At 40.1% G+C, this 14,196-nt stretch overlaps 1 protein-coding gene across 2 annotated transcripts; it reads left to right on the top strand.

Moving 5' to 3' along the window:
- Positions 1-2,281: 2,281 nt before the first annotated feature.
- lbh (LBH regulator of WNT signaling pathway) lies at positions 2,282-13,537 on the top strand. Of its 2 annotated transcripts, XM_055038763.1 has the most exons (4): positions 2,282-2,370; positions 7,022-7,123; positions 8,323-8,422; positions 11,850-13,537. In XM_055038763.1, exons 3-4 carry the CDS (start codon positions 8,348-8,350, stop codon positions 12,063-12,065), a joined length of 291 nt encoding a protein of 96 aa, XP_054894738.1. In that variant the 5' UTR covers positions 2,282-2,370; positions 7,022-7,123; positions 8,323-8,347; the 3' UTR covers positions 12,066-13,537. The 2 variants fall into 2 exon arrangements, with proteins under 2 accessions (XP_054894738.1, XP_054894737.1); XM_055038762.1 differs by lacking the exons at positions 2,282-2,370; positions 7,022-7,123 and adding an exon at positions 3,722-3,952.
- Positions 13,538-14,196: the final 659 nt, after the last annotated feature.

Below are 14,196 nucleotides of genomic sequence, written 5' to 3'. Positions count from 1 at the left end.
AAGCATGTTTCACAGATGTTCTTGAGTTCAAAGGCAATTTATTTTGTTTTTAGCAAGATTACCTAAGTTATCATCAAAGTCTGGAAAGGGTGTTGTTGGTTTGTGGTTAAAGGATTTCTTAAACCTTCTGGTTTTCCAGCAAATTAGTATAGGAAAAAATATATTCATGTAAAGCAGTGAAGAATTACATTTTCACATAGGGCCATATTGGTTTCGATAGCTTTTTTGCTTATTTAGTGAAAATCTAGAGAGTATTCTGCTGAATATTATATAAATCCTAATGATAATAAAATGCATCCTTTTAGTAGTTAATAATGTTGGTATTTTAGGTGTAATAATTATGTCTTACCAAGCTGAAATTGTAACTCCATTTGATTATAATAAGCTCAGTTGGTGATCAGTTGGTCAAGAATGACTTTTGGTTGATTTTCAATTCAATTCACTTTATTTATGAAGTGCCTATTCACAACAGTTGTCGTTGGGCACTTTACAGAAAAGCCATTGCATTCAATCATAGTTATCAAACTGCATAAAGTTCAATTCATTACTTAAGTTAGTTTAAACTCAGCTGACTGAGTATAATTGCAGCATCTACTGTGTGAACGCGTGTTGACAGTAGATAATCACTTGTGCTTTTCCGTTGACTTCACTGCAGTCCATCATACTGAGCATGTCTGTAGTGACAGAGGAGAGGAAAAACTCGCCTTTCGCAGGAAGAAACCTGCAGCAAAATCTGGATCTGCATGAGCGGCCATCTTCCATGACCAAATTGGGATTAAAGAAAACATATCATAAAAACAGAAGCACTGATGTAGGAGTGCTTTCTATGTTAACAAAAAGTAAAAAGTTAAAAGTAGGAGAGGGGGACCGCAGCCAACTCCCTGCTGTAGGAAGGTGCTACAGCCTCTCCTATGGAGAGAAGAAAAACTGAGAAAGGATCCGTTTAACGGTTGAAATGACAAGTAGTGCAAATTAGAGAGTAGAAGAAGAAGCAAGTGATTGACAAAATATTCTCTGTTTTGCTTATATATTTTATGCCAGCTTGCATTTGTTCTATGGGGTTGCTGTTGTGTAGCCTCAAAATGTATAGTTCTGAAAGCTTTCAATGAAAATACTGATTTATTAGATTATGCTATTTGGAGGGGGCACGGGGTTAATAAAAAAGCTGTGGACAAAACTCCTTTGTTTTCTGTCATCTCCAGCGGATGTGATGTTTTCCTCAGCTTTGGTCCATCGACATCTTGGACACGACCGCCATCTTGTGGTCAGTTTTCGTCTGCAAAAGTTTAAAGTTAACTGATTTGAAAATGTCATCGTTTGAATCAAAGCAGTAGTATGAGTGCATGTCAGTGTCAATCTAAATGGGCTTAAAGAATACGGAAAAGAATGGTAAATACATTTTTTTTTACAATTTTTAGGATGCTGCTGAGGAGTGATGTTTTCTTTCGGTTCCCTAGAAAGTCACATCCAGGAATTTGACAATTATTGGAATATCAGTTAAGATTTAATGATCAGGTTTTCCTCATGTGTTGATGCTCAGAGGTGCGTTAACAATGGGACTCTTTAATGCAATGACATTAAATCTACATCAGCTTTAAATAACCAGTAAAAACATTCATTAACCATAACAGTGAAATAAAAATAAATGCATAAAGTAAAACCCAAATAACGTTGAATTCAAACTACCAATTAGGATGAAGTCAATAAAAAACCTAAATTACAAAACGTTGACTAAAAGCCAAATTAAAAAATTAAGTCTAAAGCTCATTATTCATGTCAAGTTTTATTGCATAGCACTTTTCAGCAACAAGATAATTCAAAGTGCTTTATGTGACAAGCATGTTGAATTAAGCAGCAAGCTATGCTTTGTGAAATGCAATCAAAATTGTCAAGAATAAAAATTATCAAACATACATCAAATGTATTAATCAGTTATGTGTTCCAGGTACTATTTATCAAAGGCAACTCTAGGCAAATGGATTTTGGGCTCGATTTAAAGGTACTAAGTGTTTCAGCAGTTTTGTAGTTTTTTTGGAAGTTTTTTTTTCCAAGTTTGTTGTGCAAAAAAAAACAAAAAAAAAAACATGAATGCCTATTTTCTGTCTGGTTCTTACTCTGGGGTTGCAGACAAGAACCAGAAGATCAGAGTGGCCTGGACTGGAAGATTAGTACGACAATTGATCTTGAATATATTTTGATGCTAAGCCATTAAATGACTAATATACTAAGAGATGCATTTTAAAGTCTCTTCTCTGAACTGCAGGTACTCAGTGTGAGGACTCAGGAACTCGGATGATGTGCTGTTTTCCACGTTTTTCCACATGGCTGTTCAGACCCACGCTGATCAAGTCACTGGATTATCTACCTTGTGTAAATACTGAATATCTCTTTGTTAAAATGGAGCGGTATTACATAAAAATGACTTTTTGAGACATGTTACGTCTGGAAAAAAAAGTCGATCATAACTTATGATGTCATAAGTTATGAAGACATCATAACTTGACATCAAGTTATGTCATAAATTATGACATAACTTATGATGTTATGTCAGAACTTATCATAAGTTATAAGTTAACTTAACTTATAAGTTAAAATCACACCTGGAGTTTGGTTCTTAATGCATAACTGGGAAATCCTTGAATTTGTAGCAGTCATTTGAGGGAACCTAAACACTGGCTTAAAAAGCACTAGTTAACTGGTTGACTTTTAGGTTTCACTTGTCAACTAGTGAGCAAATTAAAGGGTGACAAATAAAAGTAGGCAGAATAATATTTATATTTATAACAGCAGTCAAAATGTTTGACCTGGTCATCAGCTAGAGTAGCAAAAAGTCTACAAGTTGTGGCTTTGGAGCAACTATTGCTGAATTTTTGCTATCGAGCAGAAATAGCAAACAGCCATTGGCCTGCCAAGTATATTGACTGAGGGCAAGTTATAGCAACAGGGTCGCCAATAGCTTTCAGACACAAGGTGGCAGTAGAGGCATTCCTACTTTTTTTAAAACTCTGCTCTGAAAACTGCACAGCACTTTGCTTCCTGGCCCAAAAGTACAGCAATGAGCAGAGGAAAGGGCAATTTTGAAAGTGCGTATGTCAGTAATGCTCTTTGGGTCACAGCAGTAACATGAGTAGGCTATGTCTGAGCAACGGAAAATAATAATAATAAAAATAAAAAAAACATAAAAATTCCTTCATAAGCTGTGACGACATTTAACAGACTGCAAAGGCAGCCTGTGACGTGTCGGTGCTTGAGTTTTGCATGCAGGTACAACTGAACAGCTGAGTCTGGTCGTTGACTTGCCCTTGAAATATAAATATATTTGTGAATGAATCCGTCTGCTGCTCATTTGGATGAATGTCACGCATCACCTAACGGGCAAATCAGCGTGTTTTTGTCATCCACGGGGGAGTGGGGTGGGTAAGACTTTCATTTTGTTGCCGTGGAGACTACAAATCAATTGCACGTTGCAGCTCCTCGCCTTCCATTCCCAATGAGCAGACTGTGTCACTGCTTACGTCATCAGGGCCGGGGGCGGGGACCTGGGGATGGGGGGAGGAGGGGGTGCGTGAGTCACAAGCGCTCTGATTGGCCGACGCTGTTAATGAGCTGCCATTGAGGATTTGGGGGGGCTTGTGTTGGAGGGGGAGGCGCGTCTCCGGGGTCCGACCGAGCGCACCGCCTCTCGGATAAATACTGAACACAGCTGGTTCCTCCGATCAGACGCATCAATTGGCGGAACCGTGTTCGCTGTTCAGGCAGTCCGACTCACTGCGCCACTTACTTTCGCTTTTTTTTCTTTCTTTTTTTGTCCTTTTTTTTTTTCCGCTTAGGGACTGAAAAAAAAAGTAAAACAAAAAAACAAAACAAAAATAGTTTAGAGAGAATTAATCAGATTTGACTGAACTGACAGCAGGTGTGAATTCATGTCTGTATTTCCAGCGCAGATATTCTGGTGAGTACTCGCGTCTCTTCTGATGGCACCTGTTTTGTCTGGGCTTTTCGGGTGCCACTTTGCGAGTTCTTGTATTTGAATAAGTAAAACTGCTCGGATGTGAAAGCGTTGCACCGGTCGGGGCTTTGCAGGGAAACGACGACAGAGGTGCTTGAGGTCGACGTTGTTTGGTGATTTCCCTCTGAATCAGCCACCTTTGTTGCTGTACACCCACTCTTGTTTCCTTTGAGATTTTCTGCGGGGAGTTGCCCCTGAACCTGGAAAATTTCAGGGCAACGCGGATCAAGGTGTAAAAAAATTAAAGTACTACCACCCCCATTTCCCCCCACCACCACCATCTGTAACCATCCTCTAAACTTTTAAACTGTTTACCAGCTTGATTTAAAACGTCCTCACGTGCCTTTTCACTCGTTTCGCTTTTGCCATTTCATTCTGCTTTGTGCACAAAAGTACAAAGCAGAACTGTTTCTCCCTTCGTCTTCAACTCGCTGCAGGTGCATTGAAATCTAGAGGTAGTGAGTGTTCATGAACACCATTTTAATTGTGTTTTGTTGCAAGAAAGTTGATTTCTGTGCTCTTGAACATTTCCTCCCCACCCCCCTGTTGTCAGGAGGATGTGCAAGTTGCTTTGAAATCATTTTGCAAGCACCATTAAAACCTCAGTAGGCTTCTTGCCTGTCTCTATCAGGAAGTCGAGAATCTAGCTCTTTACTGTAACCACACTTTTTTTTTCCAATCTTTGCTTGCTTGCACTTGGCACATGCTTCTCTTTTATCATTTTATCTCTGTGAAAGCTTCGTTTCCCCATAGCAGGAGCATTTAATCTGAGTAGCATACCTGGGATGCTTGGGTTCATTATTTGAACTCTGGTTGCCTAGCCCTGATGATTTTTCTCAATAGTTTGATCTGACCCCAAAATTCATGATTGGCACAAGGCAACATGTTTCTGAAGAATGTCCAATCCACTCTGTTTTAAAGTGGCAAACATGGTGGTTGAGGAAAAGGGTGGGGGTCTCTCCCAGCTGTACCTGCCAAGCAATGCAACGTTGCCAGTGGGAAGTACTACACACGGGCCTGGAATGTCAGCAGCTTTGGCCATGCTGCCATACAAGTCAAGATTTATGATCATAGTAGCGAGAACCACCGGGTGGCTGAGGAGGAAACGATGTCGGCGATGCAGGATTCAAATTCCTCACTTGTAGAGAGATCGGTGCCGAGACTGCTCGGGTGACAAACTCCATTACAAACAAACAAGGTGCCACAGAACTGCCTTGGTCTTGTTTCACTCAAGATGTTGGAGGAAAACTATGATTGGGACTTGAAGTGTGTTTTAAAAGTATGACCAGAATAGACAGTCTGGGAAATGGTTTCAAGAGACCCTGATGTATCTTTTGTGGCCAAGAGAACCTGTCTCTTAAGGATCAGTCGAGTCGATTACAATGCAACATGTCCTCCCACTTCCTCCTCATTGTGCCCCTTTATGTTCATTTTTTTTCTAACTTTGAAAAAAAATGCTTAAAATTTTAAGTGATCTGGAGAATGAAGGTTATTTTTTTTTTCTTCTAATTTTTGACTCAATTTTGCTAGAGTGACGTCACAAAAGTCAGAAGCCAACAGCCAACAGCTGTATTTGTGGACAAAGGGCTCAAAATGCAGAATAATGCATTCTTTGAATGGATATCCACTCTTTACGGTTTAACTTTGTTTTAACTTTATCCTACGATTAAAACAAAGTTAAACGGTTTAACTTGCATCCTACTGCAAGACTGAACATGTAGACAGAGGCCGAGGGTGCTGTGGAACTTGGAGGCCAGTAGCATTGATTGAATCAAAATGCTGACAGCTCCTAATGTGTTCTCGTATGCAGTGTCACTCTTTGGGTCATGTCCTTCGTTTCTTGATGCTTGAAACGACACAACAGCATTTTGTTTCTTCTCAGGTCGACTCGTCGCTTGTGCACTCCCACTTCCTCCTCATTGTGCCCCTTTATGTTTTATTGGCCGATGTTCTGTTATTCTTAGCCGAGCAGGATGTTTATACGATCCAAGACCAGAAATATGACTGGCAAGGCCGGAGTGTTTATCTTTCTTTCTCTCCTCTCCCTCGCTTCCCCTCTCATCGTTGTCTCCTCAGGTCCCTGCTGTCAGTGTTCATCCCTCTGTCCTCCTTTCTTGCATGCTCCCACTTGGGGACCAGTTTGAATTCAAAGATGTCTACAATTCACCCCCATCCCCCAACTTCATAGGACTATGAAGCTGTGGTCTTTTATTTTTGGATATCCTTCTATTGTTTCAGCCTGTTGATCTGGCCTGTGCTGAAACAATTACTTGCAGAAAATCAGTCGGAAGCATTTTGCTTTTAACATTCCCCAGCCACATTGCAACCTGTTGTAAAAAAAAAAAAAAAAAATGGAAAAATTGAACCTGCTTTTGCTTCAGGGTTTATTGATCTCCTGAAATTGAGTGAATCGTGTCACATGATTCACCCTGATCTGGATGACAGCGTGTTAATGTGTGCTCTTGATTGTTGACTGCAACACAGGATATAGGTTTGATTTGTGCTGAAGAAGATAAACATGATACCACAACTGACAGATTTATATACATAAAATTAACTAAATTAGACTCAGACTGATTCTGCTAAGTTCTTTAAAAAAAGATATAATGGGGATTTTAATTTGGCTAATGAGAAATGTAGAATCGTATACAAACTAACGTCGAGGCTACACAATCACAGTATTGAGCTATATTTGCTCATGGTACTTAAGATTTACACAACACGAAGCTGTGTTGTGCAAAACAAGCACTGATAGCCAATTTGGAGAGGAACTGACAGATAAATCCAGAATCCACCTTCCCCTGTCAGTCCTTAGCACTTCTGTGGCCTGTGACATAGACCTGTCCTGGGCAAAGAGCCATATTGCCAATGTCAAAAAGACTTTTAAAGGGGTTGCTGATAAATTAAATAGCTATAACATAAATCCTCTAATATATTGGCTGGAACTAGAAATGCATCACTTTCATGACACTTGCCACACCTACTAGTTTAAAAAAGCTAATGTTTCTGCAGATCAAGTCTTCCTGCATTCAACAGTTGTCAGACAGGAGTAGAAAGAAGTGCATTCCTAGCAGACGACTACAAAGTTTTGGCATTGGTGTCATTCTTCGAGAGGTGTGTGTAATATTTTTCAACGTTTGTTTACAATTAACCATGCATATAGGCACTATGCTTCTATAAACACAAATACTTTCACGCTCAACTGATGCGCTTCCTGTTTGGGAAGTACCACTCCTGCTCAATATGAACTTTTGTAAAAATTGGAACAGAACACACACCCTAAAGACGGTGTGTTTCCATAGGTGTGTGTATGAGCCTGCAGTCAGTCACGGCAACAACTGATTTGTGGCGTGTACCAAATTATGCATCGGAAAAGTACTTCATTTTATTTTTTTATTTTTTTTTATTGTCTCCAACTTTGAGTCATAAGTAAAGCGAATAAAGCTCAGAACATACATAAACATATTTTAGGTTGAAAATTTTCTCTTCATCGGTTTCGATATTGTCAAAATAAAAATTAGGTCAACTGGAGCCCACACATCCTGTATCAAAGAAGTCCCCTGAAATATTATTATGATTGCATACATGCAAGCATCTTGTCAGGTTCCATTTACTTTGGCACAACAAGCCTTAGACACACAAACCACAACCCTGTGGCCACTGACTGACCACCAGGCTTTAAATAGAGACCGTGAGAAGGCCACTCAGCATCTTGTCTCAGGGCTCAAGTCTGTGCAGGGTCTGGTCTTAAAGTGTTTTTTTTTCTGCTTTTATCATAAAATACTAGAAAGCTCTAGGCATGAGTTTTTTGGGGGGGAAAAAAACTACTTTGAAATAGAAAGTTTGTCCAAGCCTTGAGTGCATGAGGTTCCTCCTAATTCAAACACTGCAGCACGCCCCCAGCACACTCTCACAATGACTGTTCCAGGTCGCAAGTGCAAGAGCACATCTTTCTGTATTTAGAAACTTTTGCATACGGCATGACGAGCGCTGCAGCTTTGCAGTGCATTAGAACAGCCAATCAGGGGCTGTATGTTTTGGTGTGTTGTGGTCAAGTTGCACAGAGAATAAACAAAACTGTAGAAGCAAACACAGGGAAGTGAATGCACTGAAGGTTCGGGCCCAATTATTTCATGGCATCCTGTGAAGGCCCTTTTTTTTGTTGTTGTTGTAATTCAGAACATAATTGAAACTTCAGCATTGGAAGCTTTTAATGTGTATTTTGTCTCTGTTGCCAGTCGGATAACTCCTGAGTCTTTACATTTCCTCTGCACAAATGTACACTCACTGAATCTCATCTTTCGCCTCTGCAGCCCAGTGTTTGTGCCCGTCCCAGATATGACTGAGGTGATGAGCAACCCCCCCATGGAGGATATGATGCTCAGCCCAAGCAAGGACAGACTCTCCTTCCAGGTAAGATTTGCACAAGAACCAGATGGCGCTTCCTCCCTAAATGCCTCTGTGTTTTGAGGCTGGAATAAATTTCAGTATGAATTCATCCAGTCATTATCATGAGCTGGATTGACTTTATAAATGTCAAGTAAGCAGAAGCTGATTGTGATTTTTCATCAGAAGGTTCATGGTTCATAAAATGTCAGAGTTTTTTTTTATCATTTGTAATATGTGCATTAGTTTATAGAAAATGGCATAAAAGAGGGCAGACTGGCAACAATCCCACTATTAGGAATATCTTCTTTATTTTGTTTGCAAAATGTGAAGTTGATGCAAACATTATCACAAATGTTTCCATTTTTGTTTTGGTCAGGAGAAGGGAAGCAGACATAACATTAGTCACAAATTGAATCCTGCAGAGAAAATGGAAAAACTCCAGCTCTCGCTTTCCACTCATAATGGAAGCAGCCATCAGGTGGTCCTGACAAGCTGCTACCTGTGTCTTTGTCTTGCTGTCTGCTCCATGGGGTCTTCTAATGTCCAATGTTAATTTCTCTTTTCTCTAGTCATGATCAGTGACTATTGGAGTAGGAGCAGAGCAAGCATGACACAATCTGAGCAAATGCTTTAAAATTGGAGCTTTACTAATTTAAAACTAAGGGAGTGGACATTTCAAAGTGGCGCTAGCTTGTTATGCTACTTGTGTCAATCTGGTCATGTAAATGGCAATGTCTTCATGGATATGTATGAGTATTACTCAAATGTTTAGCCTTCTATTATCTGCCGAATTTACAACAACCTTTTACGAGTTTGAAATATTCCCAAGGCGGGTATTATTTGACCTCAGGTGGCAAAACGGCTCACTTTTTTACCCAAACGTTGCGTTGAACAGGACTCTACGTAATGACTGCAATTGCAAAGTACATGCAGCTACTGAAATCAGGTTCTCTGTTGCTGTGTGAAGGAGAATAGCTGACATATCTGAAGTAAATTGTTTTCTTATGAGTAGCTTCTTAAACATTTTTATTTCTGGGCTCATTTTGATATTCTATAATCATGTTTAAAAATGGCTGCTTTGCTGCAGTAGCTGCAGTCGTATAGTAAAGTCATATTTGTGGCTGGTGATAAGTTCCAGATTTTTGGGAACGTGGCTGACATTTTAAGGAGATCTCGCATGTTAATTTAATATTTAGAGCTGTTGGTTCAGACATTTAAATCTGTAAGCAGCTGCATGCTCAAGATGCATGCAGAAAGGATGTAGACTGACCCAGAGGAAGAGCCTCGCTTCCTATGACTCTTCAGTTTACACCCCAGCTGTGAGTCTGAGAGAAACGGAAGGAGAAGATGCCAGCAGAAAAGTACCACCAGTTTGCCTCTGCTCTGCCTTCTCCACTGTGAATTTACCATCTCGGCCATTTGCCCAAAGTCTCAGGCTTTCCTTAGAGAAGCTCTCTTTAAAGCCGGGTTGGTTTCACTAGTCATTTCCTCAATCTGACAACAAATTGAATGACATGAGCATGATATTCCAGATGCTCTTGCAGAAGTTTATTAAAGTGAATGTCGCCCATTCCTTCAAGAGGAAATTAAATTAGATGAAAATCGGTGCCGCAGTTATCCTCTCAAAAGGCGACGGCATGATTCAGAGGCCCTAGCCCCTTCCCTTGGAAAAGAAATTGTCTTTTATGCGTTTGCTAACTCAACCAAAAGCAAAGTCAGACTTTGTCCCGACTCTCTGCAGCTGATGCACATCAAGCATCGATGATGCAGGACAAAAAAAAAGCAGATATTCCCTTAATTTACCCATCAAGACTTGATTCCATGTATAATTACAGCTTGCTGTGAACTTGTTTGGTAACCTAGAGTGCTGCTGATGAGAACACACAACCTTAAATTACCTGAGAAGAGCTAAATTGTGGAGCATATTTATAGCTTTCCATTTGTTTTTGCTCCTAGTTTCTTAAGGAATTCAGGAAGAGTCAGACACAGCTGGATCTCTTTATCTCTTGTCTCACTCTGGCTCTCAGAATGCTTTCTTTCCACTCGGCTCTGTGCCCAGACAGCGACATTGCCCCCCCCCTCAACCCGACCCCCCTTTCCTCAAACTCAACCCCTGTGACTTAGAGTGAAATATGCAGGTCTAAAAATATTAATCTACTTTATCCAAACAGCAAAAAAAAAAGGCTGTTCTTGGACCAGGAGTGGCAGGCTGTCCCCTCCCCAGAGCTATTTCTCCTGTTCCTGAGAAAGTTGGAGGTTGAGCAGAGGATTATGTAGCTTGTCAAACCAATTTTTATGCACTTCGTTTCAGCTTCAAGCTTTTCCATTTAGCTTACTAAGTTTAGAAGATAGAAAGTCCTTCAGTTCACAAAATGTTTTTAACCTTCTGTTGAGATGCAACAATCAGATTTTTTTTTTTTTTTTTTTTTTTTTTACCAGCTTTCACTATTTTCTTCCCCTCAAGAATATTGCATGATTTAATTTTATTCCACTTCTACATAACGAGAATTGTTTTGGTTCCGATTCCTCTTTGAACCAGTCGACTCTTTTTAAATGTAACTCATTATGACTCTCTGATGAAGAGAGTGCTTGTGAGGAACCTTCTTCACCTAGATGAGATTTACTGAGATTTAATCATTTCACATACAGCAGATGGAGGTGGATAAAGAAAATTGTTATTGTCTGTTTAAAGTTGGTTTATAAGTCTATAGTTTTCATGTAGGTTTTCCCTTGGAAAAGAAAACATCAAGTCACGTTGGCTGTTCATTCAGACTACTAATTCAGATGAATTCTAAGTGGCTTCTTGTACCATTTGGCCTTCTTCTGCTCTACTCTTCAAATCCCCAATTCACACTGAAAATGGTTCCCTTCAGTAACCACTTAACCACTGAAGAACATTTGCACCACCTGACTTAATTAGTGTGCATTTACTGGTTTAAACAAAAATCTGATTTGAGTTTCCAGTCAGCTAATCTCTCCATCTCTACTTTTTTGCCTTTTCTTCTTTTTATATAAAAAGAAGACATTCTGTATTGCACAAAATGTACTCTGGGCTATTTACCAGTGTAGAGACCTTTCACTATGAGGTTGCATGGCACTGACAAGACTTATTCTTCCATGCAAAAACAAATTGCTCAAGTATGAGGAAAGCAAGATTACATTACCTTAAGGAATGTGGGATGGGCAAGAGCAGGTACAAATTTGTAATCAGTTCTCATCAGATGTTTAGTCAACTCTCAGATATTTAGACCTCTGCAGCTGCTCATAGTGCTTCTAGTTTTGCCATGAAAGGACAATTAGTGCTGATCGAAAATGATGACCATCTCTTGATACCATAAGCGATGGTCTTGTAGCTGAAGTAGAACTGACTTGTATTCTAAATACCAGATGTCTTACTTGAGTAAACTCCATCCTTGGTAAACGATTAATACTCAGTGCCGTTCCTTTCCAGATATTTCCGGACCCCTCAGATTTCGACCGCTGCTGTAAGCTTAAAGATCGCCTCCCGTCCATCGTGGTTGAGCCGACAGAAGGAGAAGTGGAGAGCGGAGAGCTTCGCTGGCCTCCAGAGGAGTTTCTTTTGAGCCAGAAGGAGGAAGAGGATGAAGAGGAGCAAAACGATTGCAGCATGCAAAATGGACAGCCAGCACAGAATTCCCAGCACTAGAGGCTGGGTGGTTCAGCACCATGTTCACTTTGCTCTTTGGTTCTGAGGGACAGTATTTTTCACACACTGGTCACACTTCACTGGAGCACTCCAGCACATTCAACTGACACGTCCAGTGTCTCGTGATGCTATCCCTTTACCCATAACAAACGCACACAGCCATCAAAACTAAAACAAAAAATAAAATAAGCAAAAAAAACAACTCACTGCTTAGTACACAGAATACCTTCATTCTGCGTGGAAACATCACCAAAATGGTGGATAAAGTCTCTATCCCTCGCCTACTTCCTCGCGTGTCCATCAACACTTGTAAAGTCAAAGCTGATGCCCTGCTCAAGAGCAGCAGGTTAGTGCTTTATGAAGAAACCCAAGTGACCCTGCTGCTCTGACTCCCAAATGGCCGGCATCATGACCCCAGAGTCTTTATACCCGTGTGCAGAGCAATTGTGGTACCTGTGGGAAGTTATTGTGCAGTGCACTGTTTTTATTATTGCTATGATTATTATTGCCACTGCTGTCTATAGATTTGTGTCCTTGATGTGAATGTTGGTCGTCCTTGAGAAGTGGATGTATTGTGAAAAGGAAAAAAAAAGTGAATTGGTTTGTTTTTTCTGCACAGGATTTGCCTACGATTTACCTTTGTAAACTTATTTGTTGGTAAATTAAAGAAAATCGAAAGATGAAAGGTGTAACTGATTTGCTTTGCAGGCTTGGTGTGCACTGAAACCAGAGTTATGCTATTAAATCTGTCATATTGGCCTCCAAGAAGCAGAGCTTGGATGACAAAGCAAAAATGTTCATGGAGGAGTTTTTTTGTTGTTTTGTTTTTTTTTTTTTTGTGGGAAGGGGTGCGAGCACTTGATAGATCAATGTACAGAGCCAATGAAGGATGTGCAAATACATGTTCTTAGTAAGCCAAACAGATGCTTGGTGGTGTGATAACTTTGCCGTCTTTTCTAGTCTTCCTCTTTTTAAAAGCAGCCATACTTTTGATGCCATACTGTTCTGATTCACATAAAAATTTGGCAATACCTGAAGCAGTACTTTTCATTCACTGTTATGACTATTTACCAGAAGGTGTTTGGAAGTTTCTGTCCGTGTTCGTGTGTGTGTGGCTGTAATTTACAAATGACTTGTTTTCCAGGAGTCATAAGTTTGCAGTTAAAACCAGGTTAGAGGAAAAGATTTTATTTTATTTTTTTTGTGGAGAGTGATGTTACTGTTGAGGAAGCATGACTAATGTTTGTCTCTTCAATCTTTCTCATGTGAGTGGCATTAGGGCTGTATACAGAACATCTTTGTCATGTCACGTCTCCTACAGGTCCCCGCATTGTCTTTGTAAGCTCAGGGAGATTAGCCGCCATCTTATCCTTGGTGTTATTTTCTCTTTTTTTTTTTTTCTTTTTGTATCTAGACCACTTTTCTCATTAATTATTCCAAATATTGTAAATAAAGAAATTGAATTTGCTATACACTTTTGAGTCTTTTTACTTGGTCTTTTCTGAAACTGGGTAATCCTCTGCATTCGAAGCAGTTTCCAGTAGCGCCGTGTAATTTTCCTCTTGTAAACCCCCACACACTCAGCTTTACCCCCACTCACCTTACCTGCAGTGGTTGGAGGAAAGCAGTCTTGCTTCCTGCTTGGCATCTTTCACACTGAGAACGTCTCTCTCTCCATCTATGAAAACAGATGCATCAAGCGTATAAGTATATATATAGAAGCGAGAGCAGCCACATGCTACTTCCTGTCTTCAGTTTGCACACAGTCTTTCTCCTACTTGCTGCAAAATCTCATTCCTGAACTCGGAACCGCTTTCAGTTTTACATTAAGCTCTGGCAGCTGTTTGATGGAGGGAAGCTTTAGCAGTCTGTGGGGGCGAACGGTACAAACCCTCATGAAAGCTTTTGCAGGTACACAAAGATTAACAGTACTGGATACTTCTCAAGGGGGATATCCTTGAAACAAATATGCATTAAACTTGTGGAAGCAACAACTCTGGTCTGTCACAGGTGCATCATGAAAGATTCAAATACAAGGATACTAGCATCAGAAGTTTGACTAAAGTTCAGCCTGTTAAAGTTGAGGCCAGATGTTTCTGCTTTGCATAAAGATGTGTATGCTTTTTTTTTT

The sequence above is a fragment of the Poeciliopsis prolifica genome, unplaced genomic scaffold (assembly GCF_027474105.1).
Source record: "Poeciliopsis prolifica strain line A6 unplaced genomic scaffold, Auburn_PproV2 SCAFFOLD013, whole genome shotgun sequence".
NCBI lineage: Eukaryota > Metazoa > Chordata > Actinopteri > Cyprinodontiformes > Poeciliidae > Poeciliopsis > Poeciliopsis prolifica.
This window is presented reverse-complemented; position numbering and strand designations above follow the sequence as displayed.

Bases quoted from the DNA above. Each gene is read 5' to 3' on its own strand.
- lbh (XM_055038762.1), top strand. From the start codon at position 3,924: ATGTCTGTATTTCCAGCGCAGATATTCTG. The intron at 3,953-8,322 runs GTGAGTACTCGC...TCGCCTCTGCAG, and splicing joins TTTCCAGCGCAGATATTCTG to CCCAGTGTTTGTGCCCGTCC. The intron at 8,423-11,849 runs GTAAGATTTGCA...GTTCCTTTCCAG, and splicing joins AGGACAGACTCTCCTTCCAG to ATATTTCCGGACCCCTCAGA.